The sequence below is a fragment of the Pelodiscus sinensis genome, chromosome 4, assembly GCF_049634645.1.
Source record: "Pelodiscus sinensis isolate JC-2024 chromosome 4, ASM4963464v1, whole genome shotgun sequence".
In the NCBI taxonomy this organism is placed as follows: Eukaryota; Metazoa; Chordata; order Testudines; family Trionychidae; genus Pelodiscus; species Pelodiscus sinensis.
Genome location: NC_134714.1, coordinates 33,858,692 through 33,882,011, shown reverse-complemented (window position 1 = coordinate 33,882,011; position 23,320 = coordinate 33,858,692). Strand labels below are relative to the sequence as shown.

The 23,320-nt window shown below is 44.0% G+C and overlaps 1 protein-coding gene across 5 annotated transcripts in view; it reads right to left on the bottom strand.

The window, feature by feature from the left end:
* EML5 (EMAP like 5) overlaps positions 1-23,320 on the bottom strand; it is a 315,990-nt gene that overhangs the window by 241,783 nt on the left and 50,887 nt on the right. For all 5 annotated transcript variants that reach the window (XM_075926737.1, XM_075926739.1, XM_075926736.1 and 2 more), the window contains exon 6: positions 5,923-6,058. In XM_075926737.1, the coding sequence (XP_075782852.1) occupies positions 5,923-6,058 (136 nt within the window). The remainder of the gene's footprint in view (positions 1-5,922; positions 6,059-23,320) is intronic.

Here is a 23,320-nt window from a genome sequence, read left to right as displayed (position 1 = left end):
GAAATACAACTTAGATGGGGCTACTATAAGGTGGGTGCATAACTGGCTGGATAACCATAGTCAGAGTAGTTAACGGTTCACAATCCTGCTGGAAAGGCATAACAAGTAGGGTTCGGCAGGGGTCTGTTTTGGGACTGGCTCAGTTCAATATCTTCATCAACAATTTAGATATTGGTATAGAAAGTACGCTTATTAATTTTGCAGATGATACCAAGCTGGGAGGGGTTGCAACTGCTCTGGAGGATAGGGTCACAATTCAAAATGATCCGGACAAATTGGTCTGAGGTAAACAGGATGAAGTTTAATAAAGACAAATGTAAAGTGCTCCACTTAGGAAGAAACAATCAGTTTCACACATACAGAATGGGAAGTGACTATCTAGGAAGGAGTACGGCAGAAAGGGATCTAGGGGTTATAGTGGACCACAAGCTGAATATGAGTCAGCAGTGTGTTGCTGTTGTAAAAAAACCAAACATGATTCTGGGATGCATTAACAGGTGTGTTATTAGCAAGACACGAGAAGTCATTCTTCCGCTCTACTCTGTGCTGATTAGGCCTCAGTTGGAGTATTGGGCACCACATTTCAAGAAAGATGTGGAGAAATTGTAGAGGGTCCAGAGAAGAGCAACAAGAATGATTAAAGGTCTAGAGAACATGACCTATGAGGGAAGGCTGAAAGATTTGAGTTTGTTTAGTTTAGAAAAGAGAAGACTGAGGGGGGGATATGATAGCCGTTTTCAGGTATCTAAAAGGGTGTCATAAGGAGGAGGGAGAAAGCTTGTTCATCTTGGCCTCTGAGAATAGAAGAAGCAATGGGCTTAAACTGCAGCAAGGGAGGTTTAGGTTGGACATTAGGAAAAACTTGCTAACTGTCAAGGTAGTTAAACACTGGAATAGATTGCCCAGGGAGGTTGTGGAATCCCCATCTCTGGAGATATTTAAGAGTAGGTTAGATAAATGTCTATCAGGGATGGTCTAGACAGTATTTGGTCCTGTCATGGGGGCAGGGGACTGGACTCAATGACCTCTCAAGGTCCCTTCCAGTCCTAGTATTCTATGATTCTATGATAAGGATATTTGAAAATCAGACTTTCAAAATCTGTATCAATCATTTCAAATAGTGGTAGCCCTTTCAATCTATGCACACGAGTAATGGGGAATTAAAGAAAAAGTTATACAATTGTTAAGAACTTGTAAATTCCTTTCTCTCTTTTTTTTCCTATTAGATATATGAGGAGATATCTTTTATCTCAGCTGAAACATATTTCCATTAAATGCCACGTTCTCAGAGTTCTGCTGATAAAATTTCAGTAATATTTGGCAGTTGATGCTAGTTTTAGTTAAGCTATCTAAAACCCCTTAATCCTGTTAGATGCTAGATTGGAGGGAGAGGTAGAAAAAGAGAAGAGAGAAGAGAAAAGAAACATACAGGCAGTCCCCGACTTACGCGGATCCGACTTACGTCGGATCCGCACTTACGAACGGAGCTTTCTCGCCCCTTGAGACCCGGTGCCTGTGGTCTGCTGGGGACGGTCCCCAGCAGACCACAGGCCCCCGCACTGAAGCCGCAGCCGCGGGGGGGTCCCGCGCCTCTGAGGCTTTGCCAGAGCAAAGCCTCAGAGGCGCGGGGAACCGCCGCTGCTGCCGCTTCAGTCAAAGCTCTGGCAAAGCCTCAGAGGCGCGGGACCCCCCCGCGGCTGCGGCTTCAGTCAGGGTGCCTGTGGTCTGCTGGGGACCGTCCCCAGCAGACCACAGGCACCCAGACTGAAGCCGCAGCCGTGGCGGGGTCCCTCGCCTCTGAGGCTTTGGCAGAGCAAAGCCTCAGAGGCACGGCACCCCGCTGCTACTGCGGCTCTGCTCCCCGTGTCCCTGGTCTGCTGGGGGGGGGGGGGGGCGCAGCTAGTGTGCTCCCCCCCCCCCCCCCCCAGCAGACCAGGCTTTTGTTTTGGACTCTGGGGCAGAGCAGCTGGGGCGCTGCCGATTGGTCCTGCAGCGCCCGTGGGCACTACTGGACCAACCCGGCAGCACCGCAGCTGCTCTGCCCCAGGTCCTGATTCAGCCGCTGCTGGTCAGTTTCAGCAGCGGCTGAATCAGGACGTCCGGGGCAGAGCAGATGGGGTGCTGCTGGGTTGGTCCAGTAGCACCCCAGCTGCTCTGCCCCAGGCGTCCCCAAGTCAGCTTCTGCTGAAACTGACCAGCGCTGACTACAGGAAGCCCCAGGCAGAGTTGCTCTGCCCCGGGCTTCCTGGAATCAGCTGCTGATCAGTTTCAGCAACAGCTGACTTGGGGACGCCTGGGGTTCTTAAGTTGATTCTGTATGTAAGTCAGAACTGGCGGTCAGTTTTAGCAGTGTCTGAATCTGGACGCCAGTTCCGACTTACATACAGATTCAACTTAAGAACAAACCTACAGTCCCTATCTTGTACGTAACCCGGGGACTGCCTGTATATTGTTCAAATCCCTGCCTTTCCCCTGGAGAGGAAGTAGTGGGAAAAGCAGAGATTTGAATAAATTTGACACTTGCTTAGACACTGCAATTATGGTTCCTAGGTGTCTGGTTTATGACCTTGCAGTGTTGGTCAGTAATGCCAACTGTATATGAAAAGCCCGGTTACCTGAAGTAACCAGTCTTCACCATCAGGGAGTGAGGGCATGGGAAGAGCAACAGCTGCTGCTAGAGCCTGGAGAAGCAGTGAAACACTGAGGAATGGTGCCAGTAGAGAGAAAAGTACCAGCAAATTCCCCATCCTTCTTCGACCACAACTCTCCCGGTCATATCCTGCCCAATTCACTTCTCTACCCCCTTCTTCCTCCCTACTCACTCCTCCCTTCCTGGAACATGACTATCCGTCCCCCATCCTGCCCCACTTACCCCACCACCCCCAGAGCACAGCTCTACCTTCCACATCTCACCTCACTCACCCCTCCACCCTTGGAACATGTTTCTCCCTTTCCCATCCTGCCCCAGACACCACTCCTCCCTTAAGTGCATCTTTCCCTCCCTACCTTGCCTCAGTCAACCTGCTTCTCCTAGAGCCCAGCTCTCTCTCCAATGTCTACCCCAATCCACCCTCCACCTCTAAAGCCCTGCTCAGCTTCCAGGGGCAGGATGGTGGAGAGAGCAGAGCAGAGGAAGGGTGGAAGAGAGTGACAGAGAGAGGGCAGAGCAGCAGGGCAGGTCCTCAAGGAAATGAGGTGGAGAGCAAGGGCAAGGGAGATTTCAGCACTCACTGTCCAGCTTTCACAAATTAGAAAGTTGGACTCCCTACCTGTATTATTTATTTGTCTTGAACTGTCTCAGTTATGAGAAACTGTCTGCCTACTCCAGGGCATTTTAAGTGGACCACACCCCATCTTAAAAAGCAACAAATGGTCTAGCAGCACCTTAAAGACTAATTTAGTCTTTAAGGTGCTGCTAGACTATTAGTTGTTTTTTAAGTTTTTCCAGTTACAGACTAACTCGGCTACCCCTCTGAAGCCTTTTGCACAACCCATCTTGTTAGGATCTCTCAGAATCTTAGTGAGGGTGCAACATCAATTACAAGACAAAGCCAATATGTTTATTTTACTACCATGGTCACCAACCAGTCAATCGTGAGGCGTTCTGGGCCCCCCATTTCTCCCCACCCTGAAGAAGCCCCACTACCTACCTCGAACAACAATGGAGGTAGTGGCAGCTTCCCACGGGGCAGACGGAAGTCCTACAGATGCACGTCACTTCCGGGGGTTCCAGAAATGCACTAGCTGCTTCCTTGCCCCAGCTCCCTGTCGTTCCAGGAACTTACCGGGTAAGTCCCCAGAGGCGCGAGCTGGGACTTCCCTTCTCTGCGGGAAGAGGGAGTCAGGCCCGGAGGGGGCACACAATAGAGGCTTCCCTGCTCCGCGGGGTGGAGGCTCCAGGCCAGGCAGTGTTGGGGTACTAAGCAAGCCACAGGCTTGTGGATGTGAGGGTGCAGGAATTTGGGTTGGGGTATGTGAGGGGCTTAGGGCAGGGGGTTCTAGTGTATGATAGGCTCAGATCTAGGGTCTGGGGGAAGGGGGAGTGCAGATGGGGACTTGTTGGCCAGCCTTCATTTCTAAATAAAATACTATGTCAAACACAAAAAGTTTCTGCATTGTCTTTATGAGAAGGGCAGGGAACCTGCCTTCAGTCAGGGGTCACTGACCCACAGAAAAATCAGTTGGGAGCAGGGGACATGGTACTGCAGAAGGGTGCTGGTGGTTGCACCCTCCCTTCTCCACCTCCTCCTGCATCCAGATTTCCTCCCAGAGCTTGCACCTATCACCGCTTCCCACACCCAAATCCCTCATTCCCACCCCAGAGCATACACATCCTGTCTCAACGCAGCGAGTGTACAGCTAGACTGAAGGAGTTTTTCAGGGTTCTGGAGATATCCCAGAAACAGTCTTCTGCATCCAGGGATGCGTTTGTTCTTCCACTTTTTTTCGTGGAAGAGCAAACATGCTCTTTCGGTCACCCCTATGTTCCTCTTTCCATGAAGAATAAGGGGGCTTCCAAAAGAAGGGTTTTTTCTGACATTTGGTCCAGTCTAGACAGGCCAAATGTTGGAAAAACCTCTTCCTACAGAAGAATTGGGGAAAAAAGCCGCAGTATAAGGATTGGGGATAGCAAGTGATGGAGAGGAGGAGAATAGAGAGGGCGGGGCTTCAAGGAAGGGGCGGGGCGGTAGATCTTGGCTTGGTCTGTCATTTAAAAAGAGATCTTGGGTGTAAAAAGGTTGGAGACCACTGTTTTACTACATATATAAGCAGTTTATTGATATGAATATATTTAGCTAACTTCAATCATCTTTCAATATACTGGGACCTTTCACAATCTTAAAAAATGACAAGGTCAAGCAGCTTCAGCAACTGGCTGAGAGGTCTGTAACACAAATACTGCTGAAAGTGATGGTAGTTTTATGTATGTCTGCACTCTTTCATGAGTTGGTACTGAATTAATATCTCAGGACAATGTTAGAAAAACTAAAATACTGCTGGAGATGCCACCTCTTCAACGCGTCATAAAACTGAGGACTTGAGTTTATTTCGTTTGAGATGGCACCCTCATGGTTATGTCTGACTAGTACTGAGTAGGTAAGTGCTATTATCATTATTATTAGCCAAATTTCAGCACAGCTAGTTGCAATCTGGCTATCAAAATATCCCCTGCAATTTCTGTTTCAATACACTAGTCTTTATTTTCTGTCCTATATTTTTATACAGTGTCACTGCATACCTTGAAAAAGCTGCTAAGTTACAACACATGAATGGCTGCCTCACAGCAGTAGGAAAAGTTTTCCTTCTGTGTGCTGTAACTATTTCATAGAACAGTTGTTTCTCTTCTTGAATGTTTGACGTTCTTAGTGACACCAAGGTACACAAATTGTGCATCTTTTGCCGATGTTCTTTCAAAAGAGGCTTTTCCAAAATTTGGCTTGTCTACACAGCACCAAATTTTGGAAAAAACTGCTTGTTCAACACATCCCTTATGCCTTGTAGAACAAGATTTACAGGGATGGCAAAAAAGCATATCCACTTTTTCGAAAAAAATTTCAGTTCCTTGCACTGCAGACTAGACGTAGCCCGTAGGTGTACCGTTGACAGGCGGAATTAAACATGGGACCTCTGATGCTTAGTGCATGAGCCTCTACTGCATGAGCTAGAAGCCCAGATCACTATTAACTAAGGCTGTAGATCAGATTCATTCTTTCTGTAAGTGGTCTCAGTGCTACTAGATGGCACAGTACCCCCACATCCAGAAGGCATGTGAGTTATATAGGCATTACAGAAGTTCAAATGATTAACTCATATATATAAATTATTCATATTAATATACATTTAAAATTGGCATTACTTTTTCAAACTATGAAGAGCTTCCTCTTTGACAATGTAACGAAAAATCAGATAAGACCTTTTTACCTTTATATCCCTGGTCTGTTTCCCTGAGATCAATCACAGTAATTGGTTTAAAATTTAAATCCCATAGACGAACACATCCATCCCTGCCACCAGTGGCAAAACCCTCCTCACATGCATTCATGCTGAAAATTCCTGCCTAAAAAGAAAAAAAAATTAATAATACTCACAGTTTACAGTTACTGTTATGCAAAGCAAAATTCTTCTTCATAGAGATAAGAAATATTTCTCTCTTGTTACATTGAAGAAGGCAACAAATTATACAAGTACACCTTTTATAATTTACAGAGTCGGAATAAATGTAATAATTAAATAAAAAAATTAGTATTATGGAATTCCTCCCAACCTTTTAATGGAATTGATAACTTGAGGATTATATTTAAGTATATATATTTTTAAGTATGTGCTTAACTCCCATTGGTTTAATTGGGATGTAAGCATATGATTAAGTGTTGTCCTAAATTAGTTCTTGGGTCTTGTCCACATGAGAAAATTGTACTAGTTTAACGTAAGGTATGAATTTAAACTGATTTAGTTAAACTAGTGCAAAGCACTGTGTGAATACCTTTATTTTGGTTTATACTGTTTTAGCTTAAATTGATAAGGAATAGGACTAAGCTAAACTAAATAAGTAATTCTTATATTGAACGGAGGTTTCACCATTTTCAAATGTCATATCTTTTAAGATCAGAAGGGAACAGTATAATAATCTGATCTGACTTCCTGCATAATACAGGCCAAAGAACTTCTCTTAGGCTATGTCTAGACTGCAGAGCTTTTCCAGGATACCTCTGATATCTCGGGAAAGCTCTGCCACATCCAAGGAATGCGCTGCTTTTTTGAAACAGTTTCCGAAAAAGCAAATGTGTTCTCTTGGCATCCCTGTATTCCACTCGGTGAAAAGAAAAAGGAATGTTTCAAATGAGGATTTTTATCCAAAATTTGGCCCCATGTAGACGGGCCAAATTTTGGAAAAGCCTCTTTTGGGAAAAAAGCAGAAAAAGATACACAAATTGCAGTTTGCAATTTGCTTATCTTTTTCCAACGTTTCCCAGCAGCGTAGACATGGTCTTAGTAATTATCAGTTTACCATTCCACAAATGTTTGAGTCATCTGCAAACTTTACCAACAGTGATTTTATATTTTCTTCCAAGTACACCAATTTAAATTGAACTGGAGTAAATTTCTCAGGTAGACACAGCACTAAACTAGAACTGGTTTACAGATGTGGACAAAGGACTTTGAATGGATTTTTTGACTATTTACTACCTACCTAACTCAAAAATAGTAGAATTAATGTGCTTGCTGATATTCTGTTGGTTGAGAGAATTGCTGAAATATTGCTTTCATCCTGATGATCATAGTGCTGCAACTTCTTATAACTAAAAAGAGTTTTGCTTCACATCCTTTTGCCTTAGGATTCCCTCTAACCTCTGCAAATATCAATGGAAAGACTTCCACTGCTTTTAACTGGGTGTGGATCAGGAATTTAATTGCCATTAATCTACAGTTTTAGATAATTAGGCAAAACAATTCAAACAAACATACGTTTGAGTTTTTGCTCAAAGAAAAACAGGAGTTCTTCTGAGGGCAGAATGTGAGTGGGGCCAGGGTGGTGGTCTGGAAAGGCAGTGTCTTTCTCCACCTAGGATACTAGCTGCACATGGGCCCAGGGGCCTGAAGGCTGCAGCAACAGGCAAGGTCACTGACACTCTCAATCTGGCAGCTTTTCCCTGGGCCACTTCCCCAAATGATCCCTCCTAGTACCTTTCCTTTGGTATCTGCTAGACAGACCTCAGCTCACACTCACACAGCTCTTCTACCCCACACATCCTCTTCTAGTTCTTTGTTCTTTTCCTTCCCACTCCCTAGCCTGGGGGGAAGATATTTTAAAGAAGATCCTCAGGCCTTACTTGGCTGCAGGTGTCTAATTAGCCTGTAGCTTCTAACAAGCTCTAATTGGCCCCAGGTGCCTGCCTGATTATGCTGCACTTAGGCTTGGCCTTCTTTTTACTCAGGATAGAGCAAGCTATTCACCCAAGCCTCAGCATGTCTTCCCTCCATTAGTATGTAGCAGCCAGCTGGTCTGGGTTTGTCACAGTAACCATTTTCGAGGTATGTGAAAAATTCCTGGAGATTTACTACACCTCTTTCTAAAAAGAAATCTTTCCAAATAATATTGAGGCTAGATTAGAAATTCATCAAAATATAGATTATGCTTGGAGGTTCTTTCTTCCTGCCTATACGAAGCTAAAGAAAATATTATTACTCCCAGGAATTGAGAAATGAGTATCCAAAATTTAATTGAGTTTATGCTTTCACAGGTAAACTAACAAGTAGTACTAACTGGCCCAAAGATAATTATGAACCAGTGACTTCAAAGATTAAAGTGAGAATCTCAGGAATATTTCAAAATGCATTTCCGATTCCCAGGACACTGGCAACTGACACAGATTTTCAGAAGTATTTAAATACCTACATATGTAATAGGAACCTAATGGAATATTCAAAAGAAATAAAGCCAATCAGGGCACATAACTTCCATTGATTTCAACAGTGAAATATTTATGAAAATCCTACTATGTACCTATCTATATCTTCAAGTGACTAGCTCATATGTATGCTTTCTTCACTGTATTAACTTTTAACCATCACTGAGCAAATCCAAAGCTAGAGGGATTTTTGCATATTTTGTTTTAGATGTTTAGTTCTGTATCATGGATTAAATTCTGCCCAAATTCCATTATAATAGTAGCAGGTCTTTGCTCTATTGTTTCTGCTGAGTAGGTATATTTAGAAAACTCTTGACATTTATACTTAAAAGAATCAGATCTTTTGTGCTGTGAAAAACGGGCCACGTTCTCTGGAAAGAAGACCAAATATATCTAAACCTAATCTGTCTTCCATTTCACAGACAGACCCAGATCTTGAAGAGGACATAATAAGCTTCAAGAAGCTTTGGCAAATGTTACAAGCATTAAAGTCCTGTAACTATTGAAGGATCTTTCATCTGCACTTTAGATTCATTCCCTTCAGAGTTAGTGGACATAAGAATGGGAAAGGTCCTATGCAATTATTTAGTTGTGATAAGTAGTGAGGACATCACAAAAGATATGATCATAGCAAATAACCTTCAATTGAGTGATTGTGATTTGACTCCGTTATGGAAGAATAACCAAAACAAGGTCAACGAGAAGTCCTGTGGCACCTTACAGACTAACAGATTTATTGGAGCATAAGCTTTTGTGGGCAAATACCTACTTCGTCAGATGTATGTCATCAAACAAGGTCATCAATTATGTTTGTTATTTCAAAAGGGACTTAAAGAGAATTAGTTAAAGAAGTCAACTAGGAAGAATAGCTCAAGAACATAAACGCAGAGGAGGCTTGGGATTTTTCCAATCAAGTGAACAAAAATTATGTTGCATCCCAAACAAAGGCAAAATACTTGTAAGAGAAAAGTTCTGAACCCAGTTGGATGAATAACCACCTTAAAAAGTTACTAGGAGTCAACAGAGTCTAGAAGGAATGGAAATAAAGGATTTATTAACAGAGAAAGCTACACCATGGAGATTAGAAAAAGTAGGAACAAAGTGAAAATTGCTAAACGACAAGATGAATTAGTTCTTGCCAAAGAAATTAAAATAAATAATGAAAGGGGGTTAATTATATAAATAAAAAATAAATCTATATGGACTTGGGCCACCATGCTGTGTGGATGGGAAGGAAATTAAAGATAATCGAGGTATATTTTTAAAACTCAGTGAATACTTTGCCTCAAAATGTTAATATGGAGCATGCGCACGAAGGCAGGATGACTGATGGAAAAAAGTGTATAGAAATGGAAACTACCACACCTGGGGTAGAAGAAAAACTTCAATAGCTTAATGCATTCAAAATAGGGAAGACGGATGATTTCCATTCCAGACTACTGAAAGAATATGGCACATTATTTTGCTAGTCCAGTAGCAGAGATTTTTAATAAATCTATTTAATTGGGAGTGATAATGTAAGACTGGAAACCTATAACTAAGAAGGCAGGAAATGATCTGGCAGTCTGACTTCACTAGCATGAAAGGCTTTAGAACAAGCCTGGGCAAAACACCCTCCATGGGCCAGATCTGGACTACCAAGCCACCAGATCTGGGCCACACATGCAGTAGGGAGCCTCAGGCAGACTCCTCTGCTTACTCTGCCCCCGCACGTCACTCAGAAAAACTGCTGAGCTCTACAAACTGTGAGCAGGGGGGAGAGGGCAGTGGTGTTTCATGCACTGATCCTGCCCCCATCACAATCCCAAAGATTTCATGCGCAATCCCTGCCTCTAGGCCAATCAGGATCTGTGGGTAGGGGAGCACAGGAAGCCTCCTGGCCCCACCCCTGCCGCCCGAGGCTCTGCCCCTTTCAGAGCCGCCTACAGCCACTTCAAAAATTTGTCAAATGGCACCCCTTCAAAAATTATTCCCCACCTCTGCTTTAGAACAACTTATTCAGGAAAGAATAATTAAACTCATTTGAGGTAAATGGGAAAGAGAACATAATACAACATGGATTTACCAAAAGTACTTCACTAAAATCTAGACAGATACCCTCCTCTGAAAAGACAATTTTTTTAGAGGAAAAAAATGCAACATATTTAATCTACTGGGATTTTAGTAAAGCACTTGACACAGTAACACATGGAAAATTATTAATTACATAAGAGAAAATTGGGATTCATACAAGAACTATAATGTGGATAAAAAAAGAGGAATGGGGGAAGGCAATGGGTTGTGCTGAAAGGTGAATTATCAAACTGCAAGGTTCTGTCTAGGGAACAATTTTTATTAACGACTTAGGTCAAAATTACACTGAGAAAGAGGATGGAATAAGAGCAAACTGGCTGAACAACATAACTGGACACAACAGAACTAATACTTGGGAAAAGGAGGATGATTGTGAGGGGTAGCGTGTGGAGACCATTTCTTCTCTGTGATGAGGCCCAAGAAGTTTGCAATGTTGAGATATTCCCAGATCACTTGGTGCTTTTAGAATCTGAACTCATCTCAGTGGGCAAAAATCAATGTTGTCCATTTTACATAAACTCTATGCCTCACTATAATAATCCTGCCTATGAAATTTCTACATTCGATTACTGCAATTATCTCAAATTAGGACTATGTTTAAAGTTCATGTTGCATTTTACATATGCTTGTAATTGTAACTGCCCACCTATTAAGTTGTACTGGAAACTAAATACATCACATCAGTTCCCCAAGAACAGCAGTGGCCTTCCTTTTCACAGGTAGGTACAGTTTAAAGCACAGACTTCAATCTCTACAACCATATATGGATTGGGTCTGGGATGTATGAGATATTGCCTTTCCCACTCACTTATGTCCTGCACAATAGTCAACATTGGCTGTCACATCTGAGATAACCATCCCCCTCTGCAGCAGTCTGGGGGAAGCAAATTCCCATGGGCAGGCCATTGACTCTGGAATTCACTCCCTTCACTTGTACAGCAACGCCCAATTGGTTCACCTTCAAAAGAGTACAAAGCCAACCTCTTTTCTCAAGCATTTTTATAGAAGAAAGTTGATGAGGATAGGGAGGTATTTTTTTCCCTGTGAAATGTGATTTTTAACTTTTAACTTGAAAGAATACAGAACCCTCTAAATGTTATTCCATTGAGGAAATGTGTTCGATGGCATGTGAAAGAAGTGGATTTCACTACAGAAATCTAAAAATAATTAAGCATTTACCTATATATTTACACTATAAAGGTAGATCAGTATAGCTTGAAATCGTAACTAGCCAGTACAATAGGAGCAAAAGTCTGGGTGACAAACTTTGTTGGCCCATAAGACCAGCTGTAAAACATTCATTTAAGTCTGTTATACTGTCTCCATCTATATTTAATTAAAGATCAGAATACCACCATGGATGTGTGATGCCTGGGTGCCTGTTATTTAACCTCAGCCTCTGGCATCAATTCACACAACTTTAATATGCACCTCTGAAAACGTATCCCAAAATAAATTATTTAGCTATTGAGAAGGCATCTGATGTACACTGACTATGCAAAGTTCAACCTTTGTATGCAATAGTCTTTAAATATAGAGTTGTATTTTTCTTGTTTTAAATGATAAACTGTATAGTTCATATGTATGTATTCATACATAGCTCATATGTATGTATTCTATTCATATGTATGTATAAAGGATTTGAAATTCATAGATAATTTCTCAATCAGTATTCATAAAATGTTGTAACTAAGAATTTTCTATATCTATTTTTTATTGATACAATAGTATACTTTGATAATGTTTTGATTAATGACTTTAATATTAATTTTCCTGTATCAGAGGGTATGTCTACACTACAAAGTTAATTCGAACTAACAGCCGTTAGTTCAAATTAACTTTAATAGGCGCTACACATGCAAACCGCTAGTTCGAACTTAAATCGAACTAGCGGAGAGCTTAATTCGAACTAGGTAAACCTCATTCTACGAGGACTAGTGCCTAGTTCGAATTAAGTAGTTCGAATTAAGGGGTGTGTAGCCACTTAATTCGAACTAGTGGGAGGCTAGCCCTTCCCAGGTTCCCCCTGGTGGCCACTCTGGGCCAAACCAGGAAAACTCTCCTCTCCCCCAGCACTGGGGCCCTTAAAGGGGCAGACTCTGGCTAGACGGCACTTGCCAGAGACAGCCCTGCCAGCAGTCTCTGCCCCTGACCCAGTGGCCGCACGATGAGCCAGGCAGCCAGTGCCAGCGACATGTCCCCCGCCCAGTCCCCCAGCACCTAGGAGCCAGCCAGGGCCCGTAGACAGCGCGCGGCCTCCTGGACTAGTGCGGAGGTCATGGACCTCATTGAGGTTTGGGGGCAGGCCCCCAATCTCCATGATCTCCGCACTAGGAGGAGGAACGCGGCCGTCTATGGCCGCATAGCAGCTGTCATGGCCCGCAAGGGACACAGGCGCACGCAAGAACAGGTGCACCTGAAAGTGAAGCAGCTGCAGCAGGCGTACACCAGGGCCACCAGGGGTGGCGCCGCATCAGGGGCTGACACCTGCCCCTACTTCCCCGCCCTTGATCCACTCCTGGGGGGCGGGGTGGTCCGCGCCAGCCTGGGAGGCAGTGAGCCGGGACTGGAGGGCCCTGACCCGGGCACACCAGAGGGGCCACCGCCAAGTGTTCCGGCACCGGAGTCAGTCGAGAGGTCATCGAGTCCAGTCCCCTGCCCTCATGGCAGGACCCAGTACTGTCTAGACCCGTGGTCACCAACAGGTCGATTGCGATCGACTGGTCGATCACGAGGCCTCGACCAGTCGATCGCGAGGCGTCCTGTCCGCTCCGCCCCAATTTCCCTCCCACCCGTGAGAAGCCCCACTACCTACCTCAAGTGAAAATGGAGGTAGCGTCGGCTTCCCCTGGGATGGACAAATGTCCCGCAGCTTAGCACCACTTCCGCCGATTCCGGAAGTGAGCTAGCTGCTCTGCCGGGTGTACTGCAGGAGGGAGCATCAGCTCCCTGCACTGCACAGGAGTGGTGGGTCAGCCCTCGGGGAGGCGCGCGCGGGGAGGGTCAGCCCCGGGGTAGGTGCGCGCGCACGGGGCTTCCCTGCACAGGGAGGGGTGTCGGACCCGGGGCAGGCACGCACAGGGCTTCCCTGCAATGGGGAGGAGGAGTTGGTGCTGGAGCAGGCATGCGCGGGGCTTTCCTGCGCTGAGGAGGTCGGCCCCGGGGCAGGCGCACGCAAGTGGGGCTTCCCTGCGTGGGGGTGGGGGGTCAGCCCCAGGGCAGGCACGTGTTGGTTTCCCTTGGGGGGGGGAATCCTGGGAGGAGGGGGACTCTCTGCCTCCACTGGCACCCCACTCTCCACTCTCCAGCCCCCACTCCCCAGCCACAGAACTCTGTCCCCACTCCCCTGTCCCCAGCTACGGAACGCTGTCCCCACTCCCGTCCCCACTCCCCAAACGCTGTCCCCACTCCCCTGTCCCCAGCCATAGAACTATGTCCCCACTCCCCTGTCCCCAGCTACGGAACGCTGTCCCCACTCCCGTCCCCACTCCCCGAACGCTGTCCCCACTCCCGTCCCCAGCCACAGAACTCTGTCCCCATTCCTGTCCCCACTCCCCGAACTCTGTCTCCACTCCCATCCCCAGCCACAGAACTCTGTCCCCACTCCACTGTTCCCAGCCACAGAACTCTGTCCTCACAAAATGTATTATAAATGCATCATTTTAGATTTAAATAGTATGAATAAAAAACAGACCATTTATTTCATAACTATAAACACGTGATTTTAATTTTATATATCGCATAATTTAAAAATAAACTGTTTATCAGAGTGTGTAAGTAAGGGCTGGGGATAGCAAGTGATGGACAGGAGGAGAATAGAAAGGGCAGAGCTTCAAGGAAGGGGCGGGGCTTTAGATCTTCGCCTGTTCTGAGATTTAAAAGTGATCTTGGATGTAAAAAAGATGGAGACCACTGGTCTAGACCATCCCTGATAGACATTTATCTAACCTTCTCTTAAATATCTCCAGAGCTAGAGATTCCACAACCACTCTAGGCAATTTATTCCTGTGTTTAACCACTCTGACAGTTAGGAACTTTTTCCTAATATCCAACCTAAACCTCCCTTGCTGCTCTTTAAGTCAATTGCTTCTTGTTCTATCCTCAGAGGCCAGAAAGAACAAGTTTTCTCCTTCCGCCTTGTGACACCCTTTTAGATACCTGAAAACCACTATCATGTCCCTTCTCAATCTTCTCTTTTCCAAACTAAACAAGCCCAATTCTTTCAATCTTCCTCCACAGGACATATTCTCTAGACTTTTAATGATTCTTGTTGCTATTTTCTGAACCTTCTCCAATTTCTCCACATCTTTCTTGAAATGTGGTGCCCAGAAACGGACACAATACTCCAATTGAGGCCTAATCAGCCCAGAGTAGAGCGGAAGAATGACTTCTCATGTCTTGCTCACAACACACCTGTTAATGCATCCTGGAATAACGTTGGCTTTTTTTGCAACAGCGTCACGCTGTTTACTCATATTTAGCTTGTGGTCCACTATAACCTCTAGATCCCTTTCTGCCATACTTCTTCCTAGATAGTCACTTCCCATTCTGTATGTGTGAAACTGATTTTTCCTTCCTAAGTGGAGCACTTTGCATTTGTCCTTATTAAACTTCATCCTGTCTACCATTTCTCCAATTTGTTCAGATCATTTTGAATTATGACCCTATCCTCCAAAGCAGTTGCAACCCCTCCCAGCTTGGTATCATCTGAAAAATTAATAATCGTACACTCCCTGCCGATATCTAAATCGTTGATGAAGATATTGAACAGAACCAGTCCCAAAACAGACCTCTGCAGAACCCCACTTGTTACTCCTTTCCAGCAGGATTGTGAACCGTTAATAACTACTCTCTGAGAATGGTTATCCAGCCAGTTATGCACCTTATAGTAGCCCCTCCTAAGTTATATTTGCCTAGTTTATTGATAAGAGTATTATGGGAGACTGTATCAAATGCCTTACTAAAGTGAAGGTATACCACATCCACCACTTCTCCCTTATCCACAAGACTCGTTATCCTATCCAAGAAAGCTATCAGATTGGTTTGACATGATTTGTTCTTTGCAAATCCATGCTTGCTGTTCCCTATCACCTTATTATCTTCCAAGTGTTTGCAGATGATTTCCTTCATTACTTGCTCCATTATCTTTCCTGGCACAGAAGTTAAATTGACTGGTTTGTAGTTTCCTGGGGTTTTTTTATTTCCCTTTTTATAAACAGGCACTACATTTGCCCTTTTCCAATCTTCTGGAATGTCTCCAGTCTTCCATGATTTTCCAAAGATGATAGCTAAAGGCTCAGATATCTCCCCTATCAGCTCCTTGAGTATTCTAGAATGGATTTCATCAGGCCCTGGTGACTTGCAGACATCTAATTTTTCTAAGTGATTTTTAACTTGTTCTTTTTTGATTTTATCTTCTAAACCTACCCCCTTCCCACTAGTACTCACTATATCAGGCATTCCTTCATCAGACTTCTCAGTGAAGAATGAAAGAAAGAAGTCATTAATCACCTCTGACATTCCAAGTTTCCTGTTATTGTTTATCCCTCCTCACTGAGCAATAGGCTTGCCCTGTCCTTGGTCTTCCTCTTGCTTCTAATATATTTATAGAATGGCTTCTTGTTTCCCTTTATGCATGTAGCTAGTTTGAGCTTGTTTTGTGCCTTTGCCTTTCTAATCTTGCCCCTGCATTCCTGTATTGTTTGCCTATATTTATCCTTTGTAATTTGTCCTAGTTTCCATTTTTTATATGACTCCTTTTTTAATTTTTAGATCATGCAAGATCTCCTGGGTGATCCAAGGCAGTCTTTTGCCATATTTTCTATCTTTTCTACGCAGCGGAATAGCTTGCTTTTGAGCCCTTTACAATGTCTCTTTGAAAAACTGCCAACTCTCTTCAGTTGTTTTTCCCCTCAGTCTTGCTTCCCATGAGACCTTACCTACTAGCTCTCTGAGCTTACCAAAATCTGCCTTCCTGAAATCCATTGTCTCCAATTTGCCGTTCTCCCCTCTACCATACCTTAGAATCAGGAAATCTATGATTTCATGATCACTTTCACCCAAGCTGCCTTCCACTTTCAAATTCTCAACCAATTCTTCCCTATTTGTTAAAATCAAGTCTAGAACAGCTCCCCCCAGTAGCTTTTTCAACTTTCTGAAATAAAAAGTTGCCTTCAATGAAGTCCAAGATCATATTGGATAGTCTGTGCCCTGCTGTGTTAGTTTCCCGACATATATCTGGATAGTTGAAGTCCCTCAACACCACCAAATTCTGTACTTTGGATGATTTTGTTAGTTATTTAAAAAAAGCCTCATCCATCTCTTCCGCCTGGGTAGATGGCCTATCATGACATCACCCTTGTTTTTTACTCCTTTTAGCCTAACCTAGAGACTCTCAACATGTCCGTCTCCACCTCAGTCCAAGTGTGTACATTTTTAATATATAAGGCAACACCTCCTCCCTTTTTTCCCCTGCCTGTCCATCCTGTGTAAGGTGTACCCTTCTATACCAATATTCCAATTGTGTGTATTATCCCACCAAGTCTCTGTGATCCCAACGATGTCATAGTTATATTTATTTATTAGCACTTCCAGTTCTTCCTGCTTATTACCCATACTTCTTGCATTTGTATATAGGCATCTAAGATACTGATTTGATCTTGCGTTCCAGTTCTGCCTTGTCCCTCTTTCTCTCTGCGATTATAGCCCAAACTCCTTCCCATTTCCAACACATCTTGTGGTTGTCAGGGGTGCGGCTTTGAGCCTCAGAATAATGTCCCTCGTTGCCACAAATCTGGTATTTAGAAGGGACACACGCGCCCTGTGGTGGCATCCAGTCTTGCCTCCACAAATTCTATTACTTGCATGGGGACAAGAGTAGATTTTGCTTCATTCAACAAAAGCCCTAGATGGGAGAAGGTCTCTCTAGCCAGATCTATGTGACTCGACACCTGGCTCCTGGAGCAACCTATGATGAGCCGCAGGTAGGGGAAGACTTGAACTCCTCTCCTCTGGAGAAAGCCTGCCACCACTGCCATACACTTGGTAAACATCCTGGGGGCTATGGGCAGGCCAAACAGTAGGACTGTAAACTGGTAGTAGTCTGTGCCTACTGTGAAATGTAGGAACCTCCTATGGTAGGGGATAATGGAAATATGGAAGTATGCATCCTTCAAGTTGAGGATGGCATGCCAGTCCCCTAAATTGAGGAAGGGAATGATGGAGGCCAATGTCACCAACCTGAACCTCGACTTCCTTATAAAGGCATTTAGCCCTCTACGGTCTAGAATGAGGCACAGGCACCCTTTGGACTTTGGGATCAAGAAGTTATTGAAGTACCAGGAATAAAAACCCTTCCCACTGAAATTCATGTGGAACCTCTTACACTGCCCTCAATAAGAGGAGCGAAGAGACCCCCTGATGTAAGAGGTGCTTGTGAGAGGGGTCCTTGAAGAGGGTCGGGGAAGAGGAATAGGAAGGGGGGAGGGACTGGAAGGGGATAGAGTATCCCACTACTACTGTTTTGAGGACTCAGCACTCCATAGTGATGGTGCACCAAGAACAGTGGAAGGGGGATAGTCTGTTCACAAAGGAATGATTTATTCTGGGAACTGCTGCTCCACTCTTGGGAGTAACTTCAAAATCCCGACCTTGGACCCTGAGTCTTGTTAGAGGGCCTCAGGGCCTGGCTGGGGATCAACAGTGACCTCCTGCTAGCCCTATCATTGTAGCCCCTGTTACACTGCCTGCCCCCTTCTTGTCTGTGTCCCTGCTGGTAAGGCCTCTGTGGTCTCAGGTTTAAGGGGAAATGCTGCAGGGTGGAAGTATGTATGCCAAAGGACTTCAAGGTCACCTGCAAATCCTTAAGGCTGTGCAGCCGGCTGTCCATCTGCTCCGAAAAGAGCCCCAACGCCTCAAAGGGCAGGTCTTTCAGTGGCATTTGTCCTAGGCTTGAAGGACTAACAGATTTTAGAAGAGTCAGTCAAATGTCCCTCTCCTAGGCACTTAAGGCATTCCAAAAAGAAGTACCAGGAATAAAAACCCTTCCCCCCGAAATTCATGTGGAACCTCTTACACTGCCCACAGGGCATGGGCTTTCAGCAGTTTCAACCACTCCAACCCACAGCCCAGAATCATGGGGTGCAGGCAGAGGAGGAGGATGCATCCCTAAATCCTCAGTTGGCAAGTCATGCTCCCACTTTGACCTCACACAAGGCTTGAAGCTGTGAGGCCCCAGAGGGGGAATGAAGTGCCAACTAAACTTCTCTAAGATAACGCTAACTTAACAGCTACTAAACAACTAATTATCTATAAGACTGAACTATTTATAAGCAACAAGGTAAAGAATTCTAAGTGCGCACTTGCAAAGAGCAAACAGAGCATTCCAGCAACCATCACAGGCGGTAAGAAGGAACTGAGGGGGTGGAGGGCCTGCAGGGATATATACAGGTATGTGCTCTTATAGCTGCACCTCTCCGGAGGGGGGGGGGGGGTCTCCCTGGCTGGCCCAACAGGTACTGCTAAGGGTAAAAAGCTTCTGGAACTCGTGCATTCTACATGCACACACCTAGGTGAAATGGACATAAGCAAGCACTTGAAGAATCTATATTTATAAATTGCACTTTCACAAAAAAAGATTTCATTTAAAGTACCTGTATGAAGTGAACTTAAAAATACTATTTATTTTTATCATTTTTATAATGCAAATATTTGTAATAAAAAACAGTAACAAAGTAGGCAGTGTATACTTAGTATTCTGTGTTATAACTGAAATCAATATATTTGAAAATGTAGAAAAACATCCAAAAATATTTAGTAAATTTCAATTGGCATTCTATTAACACTGTGATTAGAATCTCGATTAACCATGATTCATTTTTAATTGCAAATAATTTGAGCTAATCATATGAGTTAAGTGCAGTTAATCGATGGTCCTACTTGAAACGGTTGGAGATTTTTTCATCACTTAGGAATAGTATGTTGCCTTTGCGAGAAATGGAAAAAAAATCACACAACATTGAGAATATCTGCAGCGAAATCAGTGTTCAATAACTTTGGGAGAAGCCTCCAGATCAGCAACAGGTGCAAGAAAGTGTTTCTAGCAGCTGTCGGCATTTAAGAATCTGGATATGCGTTTGCTATTTCATTAGTTTCCTTTAATATTAAGAAAATGTTTAGCTTAGCTGTGGAAGCATAACTGAAATAGAATGAGGCTGTATGGGGTTGTATGGTAAGCAAAAATCAGAGGGACTATGTGAAGCCTAGAACACCCTCTTTTTACTTTTATCTCGTCTGTCTTTTTATTACTTCTGAAAACACACTAATTGTGTGTAATACACAGAAAATTATTTTATTTTATTCTAGTCAGGCCTGTCAATGGAGGCTGGGGTTGGGAGTGCGAAGGGGCAATTGCCTAGGGGCATGGGCAATTTAAAAGGGCCGGAGGGCCCCCAGCCACTATCACTGGTAGCGCAGCAGGGCTAAGACAGGCTTCCTGCCTACCCTCATTACTAGTTCCTGACAATGGAAGCTGTGGGGCAGTGCCTGCGGGCAAAGGTCTGTGGAGATTCCCCTGGTTCACCCTGCCAAGAAGCTGCGCTGCCTGTAGGGTATGCTGGTCACTTTTAGGACCCATCCATCATAAGTGCATTCTAATGCATCGCCTCCTACATCTCAACCAAGCCCAGAGCCTGTACCCTCTCCTGCACCCATACTCCCTCCCAAAACTGCAGCCAGACATGAACCCCATCTTGTTTTCCCTGCCCCTCCCCCCCCCCCAGCGAGCAAGACAAAGGCAGTCAGCCTTTGATGCCCTGGGAACGCAGGTGTGCTGCCTGTCCCTGACTCTACCATAAACAGAAACCAGACAGTAAATGGGCTAGCTGACGACCCAGGGCCTCCCACCGCCCTGATGGCTAGTACTAGTAGTTGACACGCCTGCACTGTCCCAGGAGAGGAATCTTCGCCCATCACATACCAGAGGTGCCCATTGTCTGCATTTTCCCAGATGTGAATTATGCTTTGCATCCTTCGTGGGAAACCTGGCATTCAAAGCCATTTTTCCTAATTGGCCACTTGAGACCAGGAAGAAGCCTACGTGACCCAAGGTGTATAAAGCGGGGTTTAGTAGCCCACCCCATTTGAGCTCCAATCATCTACACCTGCTGGCAGGTATTGATTGTCTCCCGAGGTCTGTGGGACGCCCAACCTCGCCCTACTTCTTCCCGAGGGATTGAGAGCAAGACACTGGCCATGCCAAGTCTGGAATGCAGGGGTGAGAATACATACCTGCTAGGTGTCTATTTTGCATGCATTTAATGAGAGCTCAGAGAACCAAAAGGGTTTCATGGTACCTGTAAGTGACATATTAGTGTAATTTCTGTCCTGTCCTTTGTAGTGGCTGTGTTATCTGTAACACAGTAGTAGCATTTAACAGCTAAGTTTACCCTGCAACAATAAAATAGTAACTGTTTAAGGTGTGACCTGACTCCTTCAGTTGCTGTAACAGAACCAAGCACAATTTTAAAAAGAACTCAAGCCGGTCATAAGGGACAGATATAGGGAAAGCTTGAGCATTGGATTGTGTCGCTTCCAGGGGACAGATCCGTTGGGGCATCTCTCAGCCTCCCCAGGCTGCCCGCTGCGAAGGGATCGTGTATCCTAGCAGTCAAAATCTGAGGTGTAATAAGCTCTCCCTGTAAACTTCTTGGGGCGCCCGTCAGTCTCACCTAGACTGCCCACTGCGACGGGGCCTTGTGTCTCAGCAGTTGAAAACTCGGATGTAACATACACACATGTACTGCCCTGACCATCGGCTGACAAGAACCCAGGACGGGGCAAGGGTCTGTCGAACTGTGGGTGACGCTACCAGGCAGGCACGTGAAAGCCCTGGTCAAGCTGAAAGAGCACACCCAGAACTGCAGTCGACAGTTCGCTAGGCACCAGCCAGTGCAGCCCTATCCAAATGTCAGGCAGGCCACTTCAACATGATACAGCATGTACAATGAATATTCTGCCCTGGCCCTAGAATTGCTGTTGGCAGACCTATTCTTAATTTTTTGGTTATTAACATGTAATTAAAGTAATGCAGCAATAGACTTTCTTTCTCACTCCGCTTTTTCAGAGGAAAAAAATTAAAAAAAGATTACAGCGTGACACACTGTAATCAGAGTATTCCATCTTTAGTGTTTCTAATGAAATATAAAGCTGTTTACAGAGAGGACTGAAATTTTGGCTTGAAATATCTAGCCCATGATATCGAATCAAAACAAAATCTCCCAATGTGGCAGCACAGAAAATAACCATCAGCTTATGAGAGGGCCCTTGCTACATTCATGAGTGTAAATGCACGCCTATCCCAAAATAAATTTTGTCTGAAGTGCAAAAACTCTCATAACGTGATTAATCAGCTTTAACAACCATTTTATATGAAGAAAAAAAATCCTTTGTAAAATTTAAACTGTAAGTTCTTTGGGACAAGGATCATAGTTTTGTTATGTATTTGTACTTGTGTCTGGCACAGTGGGGCCCTGATCTGTGACTACTGGTATCACAATACAAATAATATTAATTCCCATTGGCAGGGCTCGCCGAACTGCGGCAAGCCCAGCTCACCAGCATGCGCAGATCGCCTAAACCCGGCTCTTCCGGGTAGTAATCTACTCGCCACAGGCGAGTAGATTACATAGTTTGTCAAGCTCTGCTCATTGGTAGATACTGTTACATAGCAAATACTTTGCAAAGTATACATCAAGCATTTTGTATATGCACAGCACCTTATATTCAGTGTTTAAGGCCACAAAGGACTGTTAAACACAATGTTTAAGACCATATTGGTCCTGCCAATGTGAGGCCAGGGGACCTGAACTTGATGGTCTCTCGAGGTCCCTTCCAGTTCTAGCATTCTATGATTCCAAGCTTCTATTAACAACTCACCTACTCTGGCCTCCTGTATATCACTGCCCATTACAATTTATCCAGTTATCCCTGTATTGAGTCCAATAATTTGTTTGGCAGTAAAATATCTTCCAGAAAGACATTCAGTCTTGATTTTAATACACATCCCTCAATAGTTTGCTCCAGGGGTTAATCACCTTCACCGTTAAAAAATGTGTGCCTAATTTTTAAATTTAAATTTGTGCATCTTTGACGTCCAGTTACTGGTTCCTGTTTTGCATTTCTCCATTAGGTAAAAGGTTAGCATGACCTGCATTCCTTGCTCTGGGATGTATAACTTTGCATTTGGCTATAATAAAGCCCCTTTTGTTTGAATGAGCAAAGCTTTCTAAGGATTCAGATCACTCTGTATGATTTTTCTCTGTCTTCTCCAATATTTATCATTCACCAATTTTTGCTGTTACAATTTGTAAATGATTACGTGATTTTATGTTATTTCTAGATCACTGATGACAACTATTTTTGAGATCGGTCAGATATGTTCTTAATCAATTTAACATGCTATCCTGATATTATACAGTACTAATTTTTAAATCAAGGTTCAAGTGGTAGTGAACTAAATACCTTACAAAGTCTAAATATGAATATACATACATATATATCCAGTTATCTTTAGCAAAAAGAAATCAAGTTTATTTGAAAGACTTATATTCCACAAAACCATATTGACTGGCATTGCTCTGATGATCTGAATCTAGTATCAACTTTTTCCATTATTTTGTCGTCCATGACCAATGTCAGATTTACCAGTCTGTAATTATCTGGTTTATTCCGCTTGTCCTTTTTGAATATTGATACAACATTAGCACTCTTTTCTAGTCTTCTGGAATTTCCCCATTATTCTAATCTTTAATAAATCTTAAGATTGGTCTAGAGATCTC